Raw genomic sequence first — 22704 nt, 5'->3', positions numbered from 1 at the left:
CCCCAACCACGCAGCCTGAAACACACACAGTCACATCCACTCCTGAGGCTGTGGCCACTGAGCTGCCGAGATGCGTGTGTCACGTGGTGATGACACCTTAACATGGCCATCAGACTGTCCACTTGCCCCTCCAGTATTTTAAGGTGCTAAGGGGTGCAGGGTGGGCTTGGAGTCCAGGCAATGGGCCAAATCTTCCTCCTTGTCTTCTCTGCTTTCTCCTCGAGGTGGGAGAGCAGGTGTGGGTGCCCTACTGCCCTCTGACCCGCTCGCAGAGCAAGCAGGGACAGGTTGACCCTAGGGCAGAATTCTGGAGAGAGGCATTCTCTGGCCTTCTGTGCAGAAACCCGCACCCTGGGCGTGTTCACTCTCAGCTACACCACAGCTCTTCCTCTGCCTTTATCCGTGGGGCTCTGGGAACCCACAACGGCAAACAAGTCAGGTAAATACTCCTCCTCCTGCCTTTGCAGGGGGGCTTCTGAACGTCCAAGTGGAAGTGACGGCTGAATATATTTCAGAGCAGCACGGAACCTGCAGGACTTGCCTGAGGATGGCCCTCGACCAGGGCACAGGGACCCTCCAAGGACACACAGGGCAGGGGTGTGGCTATATACGTAATGGGTCTCCAACTCCATCCACCCCACAGCAAGGCTTGTCTACAAGGGGGAAATGATCAGCTGTTTCATCACTTATGTACTCATGTAACATAAATGATACGGATTTTATCACTGAGCCCACTGTATGGGCTCAAAATGGCAGCACCACGAGCTATGTTGTTTATACTAGGGGTCTCCAACCCCAACCCGGTTGCGGATCAGTACCGGTCCAAGGCCAGTTAGGAACCAGGCCACACAGCAGGAGGCGAGTGGCAGTGGGTGGGCAAGTGAAGCCCCATTTGCTGTTCCCCATCGCGCACACTACCGCTGGAACTAACCCCCGCTTCCCCTACCCCACCACATCCCCCTCCTCGGCCCCGGTCCGTGGAAAAACTGTCTTCCATGAAACCAGTCCCCGGTGCCACAAAGGTTGGGGACCGCTGGTATACACACAAAAAAGTTCAATTCTTCCTCCTGGATTCCAAAGGGGGTGGGGGACTTCTGGGATCAGTTCCCCGCCCTGCTGAGGTCAGAGACACCTCTCCTGCTTGTCAAACTTTCCCTGCTGCCCTGTCTACCAGCGCCACGCCTCACATTTCTACCCCTAAGCTAACAAGTTCTCAGAGTCCCAAACTCAGATGCAGGAGCCTAGACTAAGTCATATATGTTACCACTCCCTTCTCCCTCCAGCCAAATGTCATGATGACAGAAAACAGATTCAAAGCCGTTTTCCTTCTTTTAGATGAGATGCCCGGTCTGGTCATCTGCTCAGACAGGAAAAACGAGGTATAGGGTTGATTGTATCAGCCCTCTATCCACCATGGAAAATGTTCCCCAAACCATATCTCCTAAAGAGACCTGAATTTCTGCTCAAAGAATGAAAACAAATACAGTCCAAGGCCTGACAGTGGGTTCCAGTGACCTGGCTAGAATCCCTCCTGGCTGCTCGGAGCACGACCCAGCACGGGAGTCTAAGGGGAACACACACAGGGGCCACCGGAGTCCCCGACAGCCCTACGTGGCAGGCGCGGATGGAGTCGAGGTGGTGCAGGCTACACTTGCCTTTATGGTGGTGCCGGGGCCGATGTCGTGCAGCAAGGACATCTCTGGGGGGCTCCTGGGCAGACCGTCGTCCTCAGAGCTCATGCCAGCATCATCTCCCCGCCTGGCCGGAAGGCCCCCCGGAGGAGGTGGCAGCCCCATTTTCACATTACACTGTATTTTTAACTAGATCGGAATAAAGAACATTTGCTGTTGTTTTCGTCAGCAACTTTTCTCAACAAATGCTCCCGCTGCAATTCATTCATTCAAGAGATATTTTCAGCACCCTTGCCTGGGGCAGGGAACTGAACTGCGAGTCTGCCACCAGCTCTGCCGCTGTCATCTTGAAAATGAGTGGTTATAACTGAGAATGAGGTATGGTCCAATTGTAACTAACTGGGTGAGTCTTGGGAGAGCTGCGACGTGCATGCAATTGGGCTTTAAAATAGATCAAGTAAACCCAGCAGAAATCATCTTAAGACTTCCCAATGCCTACCTGACATACGTACCCAGTGTCGCCACGGGGAAACGTTTACCTGCAAAGCTTTAATCCGGTCACACACATTTTCTTGGGAAAAGACCCGCACCGGCCGAGGAGGGTCCTGTCCCGACTCAGGAATGAAAATACTGTCGTGTGAGAGGGCCCGGCTGCCCAGCGTGCCCCTTGACTCCCTAGGACGAAAGAAGCACTGTGACCCTCGGCTGGTCCCGGGGGGCTTGGGATGGGGCTAAGGGCACATGCTACAACAAGCCTTCAGCTGCATTTATTTGTTTTAACTGCTTACGACTTTGGTTCATCCTGTCAAATACCACGGTCAATTATTAGGAGCTTTGTAGAGATAGGGATTTTTCTAACAGATCTGAAGATTATGTGAATTCTTTTCGTTAAGGGAAAAACCAAGGTCTGACGAGGTGTGAGGTCTAGGACAGCAGGCCTGCAGAGAGGAAGGGCTGGCAGGGGGCCTGGGCTGGCTGGCAGGCTGTGCAGACTGTCCTGGGTGCCCAGGGAGGGTGAGGTCTTTCCTTGTGGGCAAACATGCAGCCCCTCAATGGGCTGGAGACCGTGTTTGCACAGCAGGCTGAGGGCTTGCCAGACGGAGGCATCCTTACAACGTGGTCCAAAACACACACGTCCACGGCTGGGTTTGAAAAGAATTGCGATGTGCAAAGCCACATCCTCATCTCATTACCTGATGTGATCTGTGCAACCCAGCCTGTGTGCCAAGGTCCTGGGGCGGAGATGGCGGCCCCTTCTGGCATCACCATCCCAGCCCCTTCCCCAGCCCCGAGCTCAAGGCTCCAATTTGGAACTGAACCCACAGGACATTCACAAAATGTGCTAAGAGGATGTGGGAGTTATCGTCAGATTTTCCTAGCGGCGCTGGCGGCCTGAACAATAGGTGGAAGGAGGTGACTGAGACACGATGATGAAGGAAGGAAAGCCTGTCCGAAGACGCTGCCACCTTCTGCACCAACAGCCCTTCCCCCACTCCAGCCCTGGGCATCCTGTCCTTTGTGAGGCATTAGGGACTCCTGGGTGTGACCCCGCCCCATGTTGGTTAGTGATGTTTTCTAGCTTCCTTCCAGCCGCTAGAGTAAGTTTGCAAGTGGGGAACCCACAGCTCACAAATGTCCTCATATTTCTGGGAGAGAGTGAGGCCGAGTGAAAGAATCAGGAGGGCCTCCTGCTAATGGCAGCTGTTGTTACAGAGATCATATGCACACCTGGGCTGCCCTCCCACAGCGGGCAGCCCATGGCCACACCCTCTGGAAACCATAATCACTGCCCAAACACCTCCACTCTGGGTGTAACTAGAATTCAAGACAGTGTGAAAAGGCCGCTGCAAAGACACAAAATGCTATATGCTCAAGGCCATTGACTACAGCATCATTTATAGATGCAAAAGACTGGAAAGAGCCCACGTGTCCCTCAGCAGGTACCTGAATAAACTATGGGACGTGATATACTAGAGGCTCTGCAGCTGACCAAAGGGGTGAGGGGCAACCCTGTGTGCAGGTAGCACCAGACTCTAATAAGTGAAAAATAAAAACGGAGTGCAGACAGTGCTGTGTTAGCTCTGTGTGGGAAAGGGGGTATGAACACATACAAACATATGTGTGTTCGCATATATTTTTAAAAAATAAAAATAGAAAGATAAGGAACCAATGAATAAAAATAGCCTCCTTTAGGGCTTCCCTGGTGGCGCAGTGGTTGAGAGTCCGCCTGCAGATGCAGGGGACACGGGTTCGTGCCCCGGTCCGGGAAGATCCCACATGCTGCAGAGCGGCTAGGCCCGTGAGCCATGGCCGCTGAGCCTGAGCGTCCGGAGCCTGTGCTCCACAGTGGGAGAGGCCACAGCAGTGAGAGGTCCCCATACGGCGAAAAAAAAAAAAAAGTCTCCTTTAAGGGGAAGGATAGAACAAGACGAGACTCAGGGTACCAAGGTTTCTACTTATACTTACAATGTTGTCTTTGAAACTATGAAAACATTTTGCATCGTTAAAAGACAAAATCAAACAAAAAGGGAAATCAGCCTCTAAAACTAGAAAACAAACAGAAGGAAACAAGTCTAATTTTATATCAGGTTGTCAGCATAAACACAGAGAAAAGAATGATTTCAAGTGACTTTCACTTGACATCCAAGTGACTTTTGACTCTACATCTGTAATAGGATAAATTCTAAGAACAAAAAGCACAAAGACAGCAAATTGTACTTGGTAGTCTTAGTAGCAATATTGGTTAAAAAAAAAACAGTGCAGAACAATCTTTATAGTATGTAACCTCCGGGTGGGAAAGGGGGAAATGAAATTATTATAAGTACATTAAATGATGAAGAAAATAAATAATTTTATTAGTATCATTAGGAACCAAGATTTCCAGTAAAATAGAAAAGTGAATTCAAACAAAGAATCAAAGAAGCAACAAGTCTGTCTAAATAAATTTGAACTGGAAATACCAGTGAATTAATGATTTATTTTTCTCTTAAAAAAACATATTTCCTAGCTACATCTACTGGAAAGGTCTAGAAGTAATGACAGCCAACTAACAATCATCAGCCCTGGCAGGCAGACTGTGGTCGCTAAAAACCATTTCACACTAAAAGGAAATGGCTGATTACAGGTCTACGGCAGGAAATGTACAAACTAACTTGGGATTTCTCATCATGCAAGAAAGCAAAGAACCTTCCAGAGACAAATGGGGCCATGTCAAAAGAACCAGGAGCTAATCTGAAGTGACTCTCAGTAGAATAGGATGGGACCGTGTGAGCATAAAAATGAACAGAGACTGTCATGGGTTAGGGCACATCAAATATATAAAAATCCATGCATTCACAATGATAGTCAAGAAAAAAAAGAAAAGAAAAAAAGAAAACTCATCACTCAGTTTTGGAAGTTTGCTAGGGTACCAGGTCATTACTCTGAAGGTAGATGGATAAAAAGAGAACCAAGCATTACCCTGCTTTTCCTGTACAACTTGTATTTCAGAGCAACCAAGGAGTTGATGAAGGAAAGGTCTTCTGCATAGACGAATGCTAGCTAGCACATATGCAGAATGAACGATCAAATTAGAAAAACCACCATTTTACAATGAAATAATGGATCTAGTAATGATCAGCAGCAGGTGTAAAAACCATCAGGTGAAGGTTCGTGGATGGATCACACTGAGAGAGACCCCCCTGAACCCACCGCTCAGTCTCAGCATCACCAGAAGTGGGACAAACAGAAAGCATGTGCCTTGTGATGAGATGTGACAGGAAGTATCCAGGACCGTCTTGAATCTAAAACTAATTAAATATCGAGATCCAGCTACCATTCTACGAGAAATGCAGAGAATACAAACATGAGTCCAATGATACCAAAAGCAAGCAAATCCCGATGTGGGATATTCTCCATTTGATCAGTGACATGAAACAAAGCAGGAAGGGTGAAGGAAAATTGTTATAGATCAAGAGACTCAAGAAGCATAACCCCACTGACACAGTACATGGGCATCAACTTCTTAAACCCACAGGGTTTCATGTGGTGTGTCAGCCTTAATGTACCTTGGTAAGTGGACCTTTTTGCCCATGGTGATGGATGACAAGTTGCTACACAGTCTAGAAGGCTCACGGACTCTTCAAAGAGGCTAAAGAGTACCTTTAAATTTTTGTCTCTTATACGGTCAATTACTCTATGACACAGGAACCAAGAATATATCACGGGGAAAGGACAGTCTCTTCAATAAATAGTGTTGGGAAAACTTGGACAGCCCCATGCAAAAGAATGAAACTGGACCACTATCTTATACCATACACAAAAATCAAAATGGATTAAAGACTTGAATGTAAGACCTGAAACCGTAAAACTCCTAGAAGAAAACATAGGGAGTAAGCTCTTTGACATTGCTCTTGGCAATGACTTTTTGGATTTGACACCAAAAGCAATGGCAACAAAAGCAAATATAAACAAGTGGGGGCTTCCCTGGTGGCGCAGTGGTTGAGAGTCCGCCTGCCAATGCAGGGGACGCGGGTTCGTGCCCCGGTCCGGGAGGGTCCCACATGCCACGGAGCGGCTGGGCCCGTGAGCCATGGCCGCTGAGCCTGCGTGTCCGGAGCCTGTGCTCCACAACGGGAGAGGCCACAACAGTGGGAGGCCCGCGTATCGCAAAAAATAAATAAATAAACAAGTGGGACTACATCAAATTAAAAAGCTTCTGTGGCACGATACTGTAAATCAACTATACTTCAATAATAAAAAAAAAGCTTCTGCACAGCAAAGGGAACCATCAACAAAATGATAAGGCAATTTACAGAATGGGAGAAAATATTTGCAAATCTATATCTGGTAAGGGGTTAATATCCAAAATATTTAAAGGACTCAACAACTCAATAGCAAAAACCCAATCCAATTAATAAATGAGAAGATCTAAATAGACATTTCTCCAAAGAAGGCAACAGACGGCCAACAGGTACATGAAAAGGAGCTCAACACCACTAATCATCAAAGAAATGCAAATCAAAAACAGGAGACAAAGCTTCAGATCTGTTAGAAGGGCTTTTACAAAAATGACAGGAGATAAGTGGTATCAAGGATGTGGAGAAAAGGGAACCCTTTTGCACTGTTGGTGGGAATGTAAGTTGGGGCAGTCGCTATGGAGAACAGTATGGAGGTTTCTCAAAAAAATTTAAAATAGAACTACCATATGATCCAGCAATCTTGCTTCTGGGTATTTATCTGAAGGAAATGAAAACAGGATGTTGAAGAGACATCTGCAGTCCCATGTTCATCACAGCATGATTCACAATAGCCAAAACATGGAAACAACAGAAGTGTCCATCAATGGGTGATGGATAAAGAAGACGTGGGACATATATGCAACGGCACATTATTTAGTCATGAGAAAGGAGGACATCCTGCCATTTTCAACAACATGGATGGACCTTGAGGGAATCATGCTGAGTGAGATCAGACAGAGAACGAAAAATACTCTACGACCTCACTTCCATGTGGAATCTAAAAAAGCCGAACTCATAGAAACAGAGTAGAAAGGTGGTTACCAGGGGCTGGGGGGTGGGGGAAATGGGGACATGTTGGTCAAAGGGTAAAAACTTCCAGCTATAAGATGAGTAAGTTCTGGGGATCTACAGCACAGTGATTACAGTTAATCATACTGTATTATATACTTGAAAACTGCTACGAGAGTAGATCTTAAATGTTCTCACCACAAAAAAAAAAAACGGTAATTAGGTGACATGATGCAGGTATTAGCTAATTTTATGGTGGTAATCATGTGGCAGCATGTAAGCGTATTAAATCAACACGTTGTACACCTTAAAACTCCCATAACATTATATGTCAATGATCTCTCTCAATAAAGCTGGGAAAAAAAGAGAGAAAGCTCTTGTCTCACCTCTGCGCTGTTCTCTAAGGACATTATTTGCACTTCCCGGGTGTCATCACAACTCCACCCCAAGCTTCCGCTCCTAGCATCACTCTAGCAAACTTTCACCAGTAACTGAAGACCCGCCCCTGCCAGGTGCTGAGAATATAAAGATGAAAGGGGCACTGTCCCCACTCTCCATGGGCTCTGGTGACAGATGACGGACAAGTGGACAGGTCATTTCAGCCCAGCTCACCCCCCTGCTGTGTTCTTATTCCTTGGCTGGAGGGGCCGCTGAGTGTTCTGGTCGAGAGACTGGGTGGGTAGAGGCGAGCGTTATAATGTCCCTGGGGCTGGCCCAGTGAAGACATGTAACAGTGAGCAATTAGTTCTATACGATAATGTCTTGCTCCCCAAGAGTTTGGAGCTGCCTTAAAAATGCGTGTATAGCCCGTCCTCTCCACTCCTCACAAGGTCCCATGTGGGTGCCTCCTATTCCCAGCCAGCACCAGAAAAAAAAAACAACCTGAAAGACAAAGCTCAAATCTCTCCTCTTTAGTCGTTTGGCGCCACCAAGCGGTCAGTGTAATTTCTACTCCTTTAGAAACAGGCAAGGAGACTGGGGAGGAAGGAGGGGACAGGACCCCTCACGGGGATGCTGAAGCCCAGGACCCCATCTCAGCACGGTCTGTCTCCCAATCCCAGGGTCATTATGTCTTATCCTCTAATTAAGGAGCCCATGTTGTTTAAAAGAAACAAAACATGGCATGGCAACAGATCTGGTTTTGGTTTTGTTTTTTCCCTTTTACTCACAGAAATAACTGCTGGAATAACCAAAGCATATGTATTACAACTATATTCTGATGAAGTACAAGTTACAAAAATACAGATTTCTTCCCTAGACTTCCCCATATTTCATACCTATTGAAATATGGGTTTCTGTTCTTCCTAACAATATTTTTGGATGATTTTTCTAAGACTGAACAGCAAGAAGCCTTCCCCCTACTCCTCTCTCTCTCTCCAGTGGAAAATTTTCTTATTGGGTTACTGAGGACTCAGGCTTAGAGAGATGTATTTTTCTGGTATAGTATCCAGGTCCTCAAAGGAGTTTTAAGTCAAATTAAATGAGGGATTACTTCCTAATCTTGCTACTTTCAGCTGTAGGACATTGGGCAGATTTTCCGAAATTTCTCTAAAGCTTGGTTTGTTCATTTATAAAATGGTATTTCTTACCTCCTCTTTCATAGTTAGGTAGACTTTTTTATTTATTTATTTATTTTTTGCTGTACGCAGGCCTCTTACTGTTGTGGCCTCTCCGGTTGCGGACGCGCAGGCTCAGCGGCCATGGCTCACGGACCCAGCTGCTCCACAGCATGTGGGATTTTCCCGGACCGGGGCACGAACCCGTGTCCCCTGCATCGGCAGGCGGACTCTCAACCACTGCGCCACCAGGGAAGCACTAGACTTTTAATATATACACACCTGGCACATAGCGGGTACCTGATAATGTTCCCCTACCCCCCGCTCCAACTTTCTCCATCCCTATGTACGAAAAGACAGAAAACACCATATCTATGGAAGAACCTCCAGTGGAATTACCTAGGAGGAAAGTAAGCTCAGAAATCCACCAAGTTACCTCGACAACTAGCCCAAGTATTGGGGTCCTCCTGTGACCCCTCCTGCCCCTTCGAACACACAAGCCTGAAGGATAGAAAAGGCAACTTACTCCAGCTCATCCTCTGAGTCGTAGCCCACTGGCCCTGACTCGATGGCAATGACCTCATTCTTTGCCTGGCTTTGTTTCCAGGTGCTACTTCCTGTGGAAGGAGATTCCTTTCTCTTCTTCTTCCCAAAGAACTTCTTAAACGTTTTGAATTTGGACTTTTTCTTTCCTATGCAAAAAGAATGCATGTGAGTATTTACCAGACACGTATGAGATGTGCACGAGAAGGAGAGAAAGTAAGATTTCTGTCCGTGCATCAATTATTCGCTCCTGAAAAGTCCTTTTACCACACAGAAGGTTGTGAAGCACACAACATACCATTTTTGCACACCTGAAAGCATCTTGATTTCTGTCTGTTTTGGACATTGAATAAAACAGCCAAGAAAGCTTTGGAGCATGATCACAGAATCAAGGCACAAGCAACTTCCCTCTTACTTGAAATCAACACTTTTTTAACATATCTTTCACGTCCTTGGTTCAATTTATTCCTAAAGAGTTAATTTTTTTGATGCAACCATGCTTTTTATTTCTATTACCATACATTTGTTTTGCCCATTCTTGAATTCATACGGCACATCCTGTATGAGTAGAATCATACAGCATATACTCTTGTGTGTGGCTTCTTTCCCTCCATATACCGCTTTTGACACTTTGCATGGTGATGCGTGCATTTTGCATTCTTCCTCTTTTTCTAAATTGCTAAGTAATATTCCACTGTATAAATGAAATCAGATTTTAATCCCTAAAATAAAAATAGTCAAAAGCAAAAATTCCTGATGAGGTAAAGCCCGTAAATGATAACCCAACTTATTTTCCAAAATAATCCTCAAGTGCTAATACATATATATATATATATGTATATATAACTGAATCACTTTGCTGTACCGCAGAAACTAACACAACATTGTAAATCAACTATACTTCAACAAAATAAATTTTTAAAAAATACTCAAGTGCCCATGATTTCGGCAGCTCAGCAAAGTCCATTCCTTTCCTTCTGAATATGAGAACTAACAACAGAAGGATGGAACATCACAGGTAACCAGGCTGCTGTCTAATATATCCTGAAAATTTGCTAACAATTGATTTGTTTGATAAGTAAATCATTCTGTAAGCTGAATTCCTTTTTTTATAAATTTACTTTTATTTATTTATTTATTTTTGGCTGTGTTGGGTCTTCATTGCTGTGCCCAGGCTTTCTCTAGTTGCAGCAAGCAGGGGCTACTCTTCGTTGCGGTGCGCGGGCTTCTCACTGCAGTGGCTTCTCTTGTTGCAAAGCACGGGCTCTAGGCATGCGGGCTCAGTAGTTGTGGCGCACAGGCTTAGCTGCTCCACGGCATGTGGGACCTTCCTGGACCAGGGCTCGAACCTGTATCCCCTGCATTGGTAGGCAGATTCTTAGCCACTGCGCCACCAGGGAAGTCCCTGAATTCCTTTTTAAAACACCAGGATCTTTATATTTGGTTTATGTTCATGCCCCCCTTGGGAAGTTTACATGATCTTGCCTTAATGTGGAGAATTTCTTAGGATTACTCTATAGTTGGAGTACCTATATGACCTTAGGTGGAGCAGATCCCTGCCCAAAAGGAAATGAGTTCTACAGCAAAGTTTTCTTAACTTACAGTGGAAGTTTCCTTACCTTTATAATCTCAAAACGTTTATGTTGTTAACTGATTGGTCTCAAAGAGAGCTTATTATTTGGAAAGCCTCTTCAGAGTTTTCTGCATCTGCCAGAACACCATCTGGTCTTTGCCTAGTTGACAAATAGGTACGCACCCCTGAAGGTCCGCACAAACACGCAGCCTCACAATCCTTTACAGTCAAAGAGGCTCCTTCAGGATTAAAGCAAGTGGCTACCAACAGCCAGAGTACAGCCGCTGAACACTTGTTTGATTTGCCATAATTAGTTGGCCATCCACTGGAGGCCCGTTTGTGTTATATCTGTTAGGCTGCTAGCCTTTTTCATTCAATTTCTTTAATGGTTATAGGAACTATTTGGGTTTTCTATTTCTTGAATTTGTTTTATTGTTTCATTTTTCTAGAAATTTGTCTTTATTTCCCACATTTTCAAATGCACTGGCATATAGTTGTTAATATCCTCTTATTATCTTAGCACCTGTACTATCTATAATAAAGCCCCCTTTTCTCAGCCCTGCTATTCTCTGTCCCTCCTTTTTTCCTGGATCAATTACACAAGAGGTTTGTCAATTTCCTTTGCGTTAAAAAAAGTTTGGCTTTGTTCATTCTCTCTACTGAATGTTTATTTTTTTATTGGACTAATTTCTGGTCCAGTTTTTCCTTCCTTCCTCCTACTTTCTTCAGGTTTACTTTGCTATCTTTTTAAACTTCTTGAGATGAATACTTGGCTAATCAATTTTTAGGTTTTCTGTTTTTACAATACACACATTTAAGGCAATGCATTTCCTTCTAAATCTGTTTTAGCTGCATCTACATGTTTTTTCTTCTTTTTAAAAATATTTGTTTCTTTATTTATTTGGCTGTACCAGGACTTAGTTGTGGCACACTGGATCTTCCTTGCACCACACGGGCTCTTTTAGTTGCAGCACACTGGGCTCCTAGTTGTGGTATGCGGGATCATTTTTTTTTTTTTTTTTTTTTTTTTTAGTTGCGGCTATCGGAATTCTAAGTTGCGGCACACATGGGGGATCTAGTTCCTTGACCAGGGATCGAACCCAGGCCCCCTGCATTGGGAGTGTGGAGTCTTAACCACTGGACCCCCAGGGAAGTCCCTGCATCTACGTTTTTTTTTTTTCTTTTTTTTTTCTTTTTTTTTAACATCTTTATTGGGGTACAATTGCTTTACAATGGTGTGCTAGTTTCTGCTTTATAACAAAGTGAATCAGTCATACATAAACATATGTTCCCATATGTCTTCCCTCTTGCGTCTCCCTCCCTCTACATGTTTTGATATATAGTTTCCTTACTATTTGCTTGAAAATATTTTCTAATTTTCATTATAATACCTTTTTGGACCTATAGGTTATTTAGAAAAGTATGTCAATATCCAAGCACTTGGGGATTTTCTTGTTATCTTTGTTACTGAGTTCTAGCTTAATTGCGCTGTGGCCAGAGAACATACCCTGCATGATTTGAATCCGTTCAAATTTGTTGAGACTTGCTTTATGGCTTACCATGTATTTGTAAATGTTCCTAGAGCACTTGAATTAATGTATTTTCTTCAATGTTCTATACACATCGATTAGGACAGGCCTTTTTCTTTTTAATTGTGTTGTCCTAGTACTTTGTCTTTAATTTTTAATACATCTGTCCTATCAATTAGGTGTATTAAAAATAACCCACTCTGATTGTAGATTTATCGTTATTTAACTGTCAATTTCTACTCCATAAATTTTGACATTATGTTGATAAATGCCAAAGAAAGGTAAAATTAATATCTTCCTGGGGAAGTGAACCTACTGTGAAATGACCCTCTTTATTTTTAGTAATGCTTTTTGCCTTAAATTTTATTTTGATTGCTATTGATACAGCTATGCCAGCTTCCCCTGGCCCCGTGTTGCAAGGTTCCTTTTTTTCTATCCCTTTTACCTTCAACTTTTCTGAATCCTTATATTTAAGAGATACAGAGTTTTAGAAAGCCAATTTGAGCTTTAAACTTCTAACGGGAACAATTAATGTAACTAGCTACTGACCCTTATTCTAATTACTGATAATGTTAATAAAAACAAGTCTACCATCTCTGTGGTTTTTCTTAATCTCCTTTCTTGCTGTCTTCCGGACTAACTGACTTTAAAAAATTATTCCATTATCTTCCCACTTCTAGTTTGTAAACTTTGCCTTTTACCTCTGTTCTTTCATGGGTTACCCTAGAAATTATACCCCACATTCTATTAAGGGACAAAACAAGAAAGTTAGAATACTTTAATCCTATGTTTATGCCCTATTGTTTTCATTCTGATCTTTAAAACCCCAAAAGATATTATTCCATGTTCATTTAGATGTGTTTGCTTGTTTCTCATTTTCTTTTCTTATCATTCCTTCCTGTGTCCAAATCCTCCATCAGGATGATTCTCCTTCCACCCGAAGGGAGATTCCTTTAGAATCTGAGGGTCTCCTGGTGACAAACTCAGTTTTTGTTTACCTGAAAATGCCCTTATTTCTCCTTCATTCCTAAAATATCGTATCCGTAGGTTTAACATTCTAGGTTGGCAGTTATTTTTTCTAAGTTATGCTTTCAGTAATATTAAGACATTATTTCATTGTTTTGTGGCTTCTGTCGTGTGGTCAGGAAGTCAGTTTTTTGTTCCTTCGAAGGTAATCTTTTTTCCTCAGACTAATTTTAAGATTTTCTCATTTTTGTCTTTGGTTTTCTACATTTTCATTCGATGTGGATTTCCTTTTATTTATCCTTTTTGGGATTCATTCAGTTTCTTAAATCTGTGGACTGGGGCGTCTTTTGTGTTTTTTTTTTTAAGTCAATTCCAGAAAATTCTCAGCTATTCTCTCCTCTCCTGAGACTGTGCTCAAATGCATGTTACACCCTTTCACTTATCTCTATGCTTCCTGTTCTCTTTCTGTATTTTCCTTCTTTTTACCACTCTGTGATACATTCTGTACACTTTCTTGTGCTCTCTCTCGAGCTGATATAATCTGCTATTAAACTCATCCACTTAATTTTTAATTGTAATAGTTTTACTTATTTCTAAAAAATCCACTTGACTGTTTTTCAAATCTGGTACCTCATTTAAAAGTTGTTTTAAAAATTACATCAGTAAAATTGACTCTTTTTGGTGTATACAGAGTTGAATAATCACCACCAAAATCAAGATACATCATCGTTGTGCTGTCTTTTGTAGTCAAACCCTTCCCCTACCTTTAACCCCTGGAGAGCACTGATATCGTCTCTGTTCTTATAGTTTTGCCTTTTCCAGAATGTCATATAGAGTGATTCAGACAGTATGTATCCTCTTGATTCTGGCTTTTTTTCACTTACCACCATGCATTAGAGATTCATCCATGTTGTTACCTCAATCAATAGCTTGTTCCTTATTATTGCTGAGTACTGTTCCATTGTATAGATATAAACAAAGTGGTAAACAAAATGAAAATTGTTATAGGTTTTTGTGTAAACGTAAGGTTTCACTTCTCTTAGGTAAATACCTAGGAGTGGGATTGGTGGCTCATAGACTAAGTGTGTATTTAATTTTATAAGAAACTGCTAAAATACTTTCCAAAGTGGCTGTACCATTTGCATTTTCATCAGCCATATATGAGAGTTCCAGTTGCTCTGCATCCTCACCAGCATTTGTTTCTGTTTTTGTTCTGCCATTCTAATAGGTGTATAGCAGTATCTCAGTGTAGTTTTAATTTGCATTAACTAATGACTATCGGTGTTGAGCACTTTTTCATGTGCTTTTTTGCCATCTGTGTATCTTCTTAAGTAAAGCATCTTTAAAAACCTTTTGACTATTTTTAATTGGGTTGTTCGTTTTCTTACTGTCGAATTTTGAGTGTTCTTGTCAAATGTGATTTGCAAATATTTTCTCCCAGTCTGTGATTTGACTTTTCATTTTCTTAACAGTGTCTCTTACAGAGCGAAAGTTTTAAATTTTGATAAAGTCCAATTTATCGACTTTTTCTTTTAGGGACTGAGTTGTCATATCTATGAACTCTTATCTAATCCTTGGTCATAAATATTTTCTCCTATATTTTCTTTTAAAGCGTTTATAGTATTACATTTATGACTATGATATATTTTAAATTAATTTTTCTATACTCGAGTTCAAATAAACTTTGAACTCTCAAAGTTCATTTTTTTACATATGAATGTCCAATTGTTTTAGCACCATTTGTTGAAAAGACAATTACCAGCCCATCTACTAAAATGTGACAGAGGAAAAGTAGTCCTAATATGGAATAATAAGGAAAATCTATCTGTAATATATGAAATAAAGTCTCTAATGAAATTAGTATCTGAAGCTAAGAGATAAGCGCTAGGATTTAATATTATTGGAAGCTGTTCCCCTGAACTACCTCAAAGACAATCACTATTAGCACTTTGACTTAAAACAAGAGAGAGAGACGGAGAACTCTGTCACCAAAATAAGGTGAGTCAAAATGGCTGATACGGGAAAAGGCACATGTGGGGAGATTAACGTTTTCTAATGTCAGTTTTACAACTCTCTAAAGACATACAGAGCAATCTATGGATAACAGGAAACCAATCGCATAACTGGGTAACTCTTGGAATGCGTTATGAGATGATGATTGATGCGCTTGGAATTTAGCTCAGTAGAAAGTGCAATAAAGGTCTCCTGAAGGAGGATAAAAGCCATAAAAGAGGACTCAAAGGCTCTCTCTTGATATCATTATTTCTTCTGGATGATTAGACCATCCAATACTCTGCCCGACGTCCCGCTGAAACTTTTGGATGTTCCTGGATGATAAATGATTCCATTGCATCTCACTTCCTTTGCTTTCAAGTCAACCAAACTTTGGGACATGTTCACCTCCAGGAAGGAGGAAAATGAGTAATCCACCCCCACCCCCGCTGCCGTGTCTGACAGAGAAGCCAAGGAGCACTGCCCCCGGGTGGCCGCCAACAGTCTGGACGTGCTCTCCAGCCACATGTGTCTGAACACACTGTGAACTGAACCCACACTCCACGTAGAGAACCTAAAGCTCTGGCTCTAGCAGCCCCTCTCTCAGCCCTACAACGCAACAAGGGCTCCGCCCAGCACAGGGGAAGTAAGGGCCTTACCTGTGCTGTCCTCCCCAAGGCCTTCCGCGGCCTCCCGAAGCTTAATGTCCATCACCCTCGTGGAAATCATGTCCAGCTCACTAAAATCAGATAGAAAGTCATGTTAGAGGAGCAAGTCTAACAGAAGTTATCAGTGACTGAAATGGTGGTGACTGCCTTTTGCCCATGTCCCTGGCAAAGACAGATTCCAGGTCAGTAGAGGCCAAAAACATGTCCAAGATTAGTAAACACATCAGCATTTATCTAATCACTGACCAGAGCCATTTAATGGAAAATGCTTCACTGATTTACACAATGCAGATTTCATTCCTTTCTTTGAAAAAAAAATTTTCAGAAATTAGGTTTTTCTCTTGTTCACTGTAGAAAGTTTGGAAGATAGAATGAAAATCACCCATTATCCCACCAACCAAGAATGACTATGGAACGTTTTAATGTATTTCCTTCCAATATCTTTTATGCAAATATTTATGTGCACGAGCACACATGCACTATATTATTAGTAAGACTGAGTTCCTGATTTTCTTATCCCACATCAGTAAAATTCTTGATGTTATTGTAATGGCTACATGATGTTTTGATATTATGCTGTACTATCACTTATTTATATTGTTTCTTTTTTGAACTTTTTATGAAAAATTTCAAACAGATATAAAAGTACAGAGAATGTATAATGAATTTAAAACATGGGGACTCTTGTTCATTTTACCCCTTCTCCACTCCCCGCTAACTAGGTTATTTCAAAGCGAATCATTCCACATACCAGTATCATTTCATCCATAGGGACTTGCCTTCTCCCCAGATTAAAAATTTCTGACTCTTCATGGAAATCAAATAAATGATTGCTGGTCAGTATTCCTGCTACAGAGTATTGAGCTGCGTCCCTGCTTTCCACAACTGACTTTTAAACAGCACATTCTATCCCACACAGACTAACTCCTCAATTACTTGGAAAGCTATTCCTTATTGGCAATTACTATGAATTCTCGTACTTTAAAAGGGAGCTAAAATATTTAATTAACCAATTAACATTTACCACTTGCACACAGTACATATGGGAAATGATGGGAAAAATTTTTTTTTAAATTAACAGAGAAAAGAAGATGCAGGTCTTTGCTAGAGCTGGATCTAATATTTAGGTCTCCTTTAATATTAATGTCAAACTGCCCCATCCCTGACCAGCCATTTCCTTAAAAGGGGAACAAACCTTCATTAGCCTTGCTTCTTGATTTTGATATAATTTGGCTTTACAAAAATGTTGGATCAACAGAATGAAGGAGAAAAACACCACACACACAAATCATCTCAACTGATGCAGAAAAATCATCTGACAAAATTCAACACCCTTTTGTGATTAAAAAAAAAAAGCGCTCAAAAACCTAGAAATAGAGAAAAACTACCTCAGCATAATAAAAGCCATATATAAAAAGTCCACAGCTAACATCATACTCAACACTGAAAAACCTAAAGTTTTTCCTCTAAGATCAGGAACAAGACACTCTCACCACAACTGTTCAACACAGCACTGAAGTTCTAGCCAGGGCACACAGGCAAGGAAAATAAATAAAGGGCATCTAAGTTGAAAAGGAGGAAGTAAAATGATCTCTGTTCACATGTGACACGATCTCACATGTAGAAAATCCTAAAGATCCCTGCCACACCGCACACACACAGAACTGTTAGAACAAATGAATTCAGCAAAGTTGCAGAACACAAAATGAACACACACTCATCAGTTGTTTCTATAAACTAACAATGAACAATCCCAAAAGGAAATTAAGAAAATAATTCCATTTACAATAGCATCAAAAAGAATAAAGCACTAAGGAATAAATTTAACCGAAGAGACAAAAGACTTATATCCTGAAAACTAGAAAATGCTGATGAAAGATTGAAAATAATGCCAATAAATGGAAAGACATCCCACGTTCATAGATTGAAAGACTTCTTATTGTTATGATGTCCATACTACCCAAAGCAATCTACAGATTTAATGCAATCTTTATCAGAATCCCTGATCCCACAGTATCCTGCCGCTTGATGTTACTATAGGGGATGGGGCGGCTACCAGAGGATTTGAAGGAAGAGGCAGTAGAGAAGGAGCAATGCAAGGAGCAAGGAGAGTAAAAGTGGTCAGATCTGGTTAAGAGTCACCAACTTCTACCCTGGATACCATCTTCTATGGTTGCTGCTGAGCTAGAAAGTACAAGTGCTTGAGGTTTCTATCGCTTGAATTTGGAGTTAACAGCTGCAATTACTTATCAAGCATGCAGCATATCATCTGATTGTCTCATTTCATCTCCAAGAACTCTAAGTATTCCCATTTTGGAAATGAGAACATGTATTATGTATCAGGTAAGTTTATTAACTGGCCCAAAGTAGTGAGGCAGAGACACCAACCTATATACCCATACTGACTGCATATGCAGGGTGGGCAGGCACTTATGAGGCCTGGGGATACAACGATGGATGAGACCAACTTGGTCCCTGCCTCTTGCACGTGCTGACCCAGTGCAGTGGAGCATCCTGAGCTGTCCCCAGAGGGGCTTAAGGAAGCTGGGAAATCCAAAGGACACCAATCTCCCACGGAAATGGCTCTGCCTGCCAAGCAGCCCCTGTCCAGCATCAGGCCAGGCTCAGAGGCTGAAGGAGCCCCAGGAGACCATCCATTGGGTCTGACAGGGCATCTTAGTCAGCAGGGGGTGGGGGTGGGTTGAGGCTGCCATGATTCATCAGCTAACACTCCTAAGAAACCATGAGGTTACCTTCAAAATGTCCACTTCTGCACAGTTTACAAAATGTTCCTTGCCAGGAAGTGCTGAGAACATGCAAGTGTATGTGAGCGTGGGCACAAGCTTCGGAGGTGGGTGTACAGGAGGGCGCCCATCCCGCGGAGTGTGGAGTAGACCCAGGAGCTCAGAAGCGCTTCTCCCTGGATTGAACAATGTGGCTGTGATAAAGGCAGGGCAGAGGGCTCAGGAGCAGGTGGGAGGGTGAGCGGGAGAGACACCAGAGGATGGCCCGGTCCTCACCTTGCTGGAAGGTACGTTCTCGGCAGGGGCCCAGGTGCATAAAACAGCACGAGAGGCCGAGGCTGCTGATGAACTCGCGCTCAGAGGCAAAAGCCACCCCCAGACCAAGGGACGACAAGTCAGCCTCACCCCACGTGGGAGGTTTGAAAGCCTGCTCACGCTTGAGGTTCCAAACAGCTTCTTACTCATAGGAGTGCAGTATGATGCGGAGGAAACGGGAAAGACTTGGAAGTGAGGCAGTGCTGGAGCTGAAGCCGCATCCCACCACGTACCAGGGCGGAGCCTCTGTTTCCTCGTTTACAAAATGGGGGCAGTAACACTTTAACGAAATGGGACTGAGAACACAGCACGTACAAGCACCCGCTGAGAAGAGCTGTCGCTTTCTGCATCTCGTTTCTCACCATGGGCTCACGCCTCTGCACAATTGCAGACAAGAACACACATCACCGGCACGCCCTAGGGACTGGCCATGCTGTCTCGCGGAGGCACAGTCTCCTTGGGCAAACGGCTCGCTTTGGAGCCACCAGTATCAAAGATGAAGACACCTGGGCTCCTAGATGACCCCTGACCTTCGCAAGGCTCCGCAGCCCGACGGACCGTGAATGAAACTGTTGCCAAGGAACTGACAGAAATATATTCCAGGCCACGGAGGAACGCCCTCCACCTGGGACTGCGGGCTGTGCGGATGGAGGACCGACCCCTGCACTCGAATGCTCCAGGTGCAAACACGCCGCAGCTGTTACAAGGGAACGTCTTCTCTGTTGAGCCCAATAACTTGCCCTGCTGAATACATGTTCCCCAACCCGAGCAAAATTGAAGAAAAAGCCAGAAGGAGAACCATAATTAGGAAGGCAATGTGGCAAATAACCAGTATCTCCCAGCACCCCTTCTGCTTCTCGCTGTAACTCAAAGTTCAAGTCAAGTGGCCCCAATGTCCCCTCAACCAGCTTCTGCCCTCCACCATCCCACCCTGTTGCTCTGACAGCTCAAGTCCAAGTACAGGAAAACTGGTTCTTTAAACCTGGACCTGAGGGGGCCTCTTCAGGGGTTCTAGTTAACTCAAAAGGGTGCTGAGCCTCCAGACCCCTCTGCACAAAACTCATCAGTGTGCATCTGGGCGCCTAACAGGATTCAGGGGCGTTCTGGATCCAAAGAAGGATCCTTGTGAGGGCTGCCCCACTGCCTCTCTCTGAACCCTAACTCACCAGAGGCTTCTCCCCAGCTTCCAGCAGAATTCCATCATTAGTTGCAGCTTATACTGAAAAATTCTACAGAAGTTTATTCACGTGAAGAACGAGAACAGATTTTAATATGGTATTTTAAAGGTACCCATCCATTACACTTATTTACACAATGCAAAGAAAAAGATCTGTATCCTGATTACACACCTCTGAGCCCATAACTGTATACAAAAACCTTAGTGTCCACCCCTACAGACCCACTCATTCCACACCACCCTCCAGGCCCTGCTTGCATCTCTGTGGTATTCTGTCTCAGCCCCTGTACCTGTCTTCACAATGCTCACCACAGCTGTCAACAGCAACTTGTTTGTTAGGTGTCTGCCGACCACTCCCCTCACTTCCAAGGCTGTGAGCTTCTATGCCTGTCACATCCATTGCTCTCTTACCAGCAGTAAACAATCCAAAAATGAAGTTAAGAAAACAACTCCATTTACAATAGCATACAAAAATAAACTACTCAGGAATAAATTTAACCAAGGAGGCAGAATACTTGACTCTGAAAACTACAAAACATTGTTGAAAGAAATTAAAGAAGACATAAATAAGTGGAAAGCTATCCTGTGTTCACAGATCAGAAACTGAATATGTTTAACACAGCAATACTCCCCAAATTGATACACAGATTCAATGCATTCCCTTATCAAAATCCCAGATGGCTTTTTGCAGAAACTGACAAGTTGATCTGAAATTTCGTATGGAAATACGAAGGGCCCAAAACAATCTTGAAAGAGAAAAACAAAGATGGAGGACTCGCATTTCGCAGTTTCAAAACTGATTACAAGTCCACAGCAATCAAGAATGCATGGTAGGGCTTCCCTGGTGGCGCAGTGGCTGAGAGTCCGCCTGCCGATGCAGGGGATGCGGGTTCGTGCCCCGGTCCGGGAAGATCCCGCATGCCGCGGAGCGGCTGGGACCGTGAGCCATGGCCGCTGAGCCTGCGCGTCCGGAGCCTGTGCTCCGCAACGGGAGAGGCCACAGCAGTGAGAGGCCCGCGTACAGCAAAAAAAAAAAAAAAAAAAGCAGGGTACTGGCACAGAGATATACATACAGATTAACAGAATTTAGGGTCCAGAAATAAAATATATTCATGGCCAAAAGATTTTCAACATGGGTGCCAAGACAATTCAATGTGGGAAGAATCAGTCTTTTCAACAAATGCTGGAACAACTGGACATTCACATCCAAAACATAATTTGTACTCCTACCTCACGCTATACATAAAAATTACCTCACTGTGAATCATAGACTTAAATGTAAGCGCTAAACCTAGAAAACTCTTTGAAGAAAACATTAGAATAAATTTGTGATCTTGGGTTAGGCAATGATTACTCATATGCAACACCAAAAGGGAAGACAGATAAGCTGGACTTTATCAAATGTATAAACTTCTTGTTTCAAATCTAATCTATCAAGAAAGTGTAAAGGCAGCTCACAGACTGGGAAAAATATTTGCAAATCATATATCTGCAATATAGGGATTTGTACCCAGAATATATAAATAATTCTTATAACTCAACAATAAAAGACATCCATTTTAAAATAGATGAAGGATTTAAACAGATACTTGTACAAGAAAGGCAAACAAATGGCCAATAAGCATATGAGAAGATGTTCAACATAATTAATCATCAGGAAACTGCAAAGCCAAACCAAAGTGAGATACTACTTCACACTCACTAGAATGGCTCTAATCAGAGAGATAGACAGTCACAAGTGTTTGCAAGGACATGGAGCAATTGGAACGCTAATTCATTGCTGATGGGAATGCAAAATGTTATAGCCACTTTGGAAAACAGTTCCTAAAAAAAAAACCCCACAAAACATAAAGATACCATACAGTCTGACAATTCCATTCCTACGTGTTTACCCTAGAGAAATAAACACATATGTCCATGGAAGATTCTAGGGAAACAGTGGAGTAGGAGGCACCAGGAATCTGCCTCCCACTTAGAAAACAACCACACTGGCAGAATCTGTTTAAGGTAACTATTTTGGAGTCCATTTAAGGCTTGCAACTTCCCCTGGAAGGTTGGTATGGAAATTGCAGTTAATTTCAGTCAATTTCAGCTCTTAGCTCAATAGCATCTACTCACCCCCACTCCTACCGCCCCCCCCCCACAGGTAGCCACGAATCTGTTCCTAGAGCAGCTTGCACACAGCTTGAAGGAACCATGGTGGGCAAAAAGGACCCTGCTCTCCAAATACTGGGGATCTGTGCTGTGATTAATGCTTATGACGACAGAGTTGCAGACAAAGAGGTGGGCCGCTGCACCTCCCCTTACTGTTGCAAGCCCCTCCCCTTCTAGCTGCACTAACTTCCAGGAGCTTTAAAGGCCTGGGCTGGTGCTTCATGTCTCCTCCCCCACTTCAGTTTTCTCTCTTCCCCTTTTGGGAGCCAGACATTAAGTACTGGGGCATTCAAAAGCAAACTGTATATATGGGACAAATGAGAAAGTTACTGTATATGCCCAGGGAAAG

The 22704-nt window shown here is 43.1% G+C and overlaps 1 protein-coding gene across 13 annotated transcripts in view; it reads right to left on the bottom strand.

Annotated features, from left to right (window-relative positions):
- CRACDL (CRACD like) overlaps positions 1-22704 on the bottom strand; it is a 175918-nt gene that overhangs the window by 83635 nt on the left and 69579 nt on the right. For 11 of the 13 annotated variants that reach the window (XR_009544137.1, XR_009544138.1, XR_009544135.1 and 8 more), the window contains 4 exons: positions 15957-16036; positions 9221-9386; positions 2171-2306; positions 1656-1820 (listed from right to left, as the gene is read on the bottom strand). Coding sequence is in view for 9 of the 13 variants with exons in the window: in XM_060169446.1 (XP_060025429.1) it covers positions 1656-1820; positions 2171-2306; positions 9221-9386; positions 15957-16036 (547 nt within the window). In the remaining 4 variants the exon portion in view is untranslated. Of the gene's footprint in view, positions 1-1651; positions 1821-2170; positions 2307-6813; positions 6849-8727; positions 8755-9220; positions 9387-15956; positions 16037-22704 lie in introns of those variants that run through there. The other 2 variants (XM_060169453.1, XM_060169454.1) reach the window with 2 other exon arrangements.

The sequence above is a fragment of the Lagenorhynchus albirostris genome, chromosome 13 (assembly GCF_949774975.1).
Source record: "Lagenorhynchus albirostris chromosome 13, mLagAlb1.1, whole genome shotgun sequence".
NCBI classification, from domain to species: domain Eukaryota; kingdom Metazoa; phylum Chordata; class Mammalia; order Artiodactyla; family Delphinidae; genus Lagenorhynchus; species Lagenorhynchus albirostris.
Note: the sequence above shows the minus strand (reverse complement) of the source record. Positions and strands in the feature narration are given on the sequence as shown.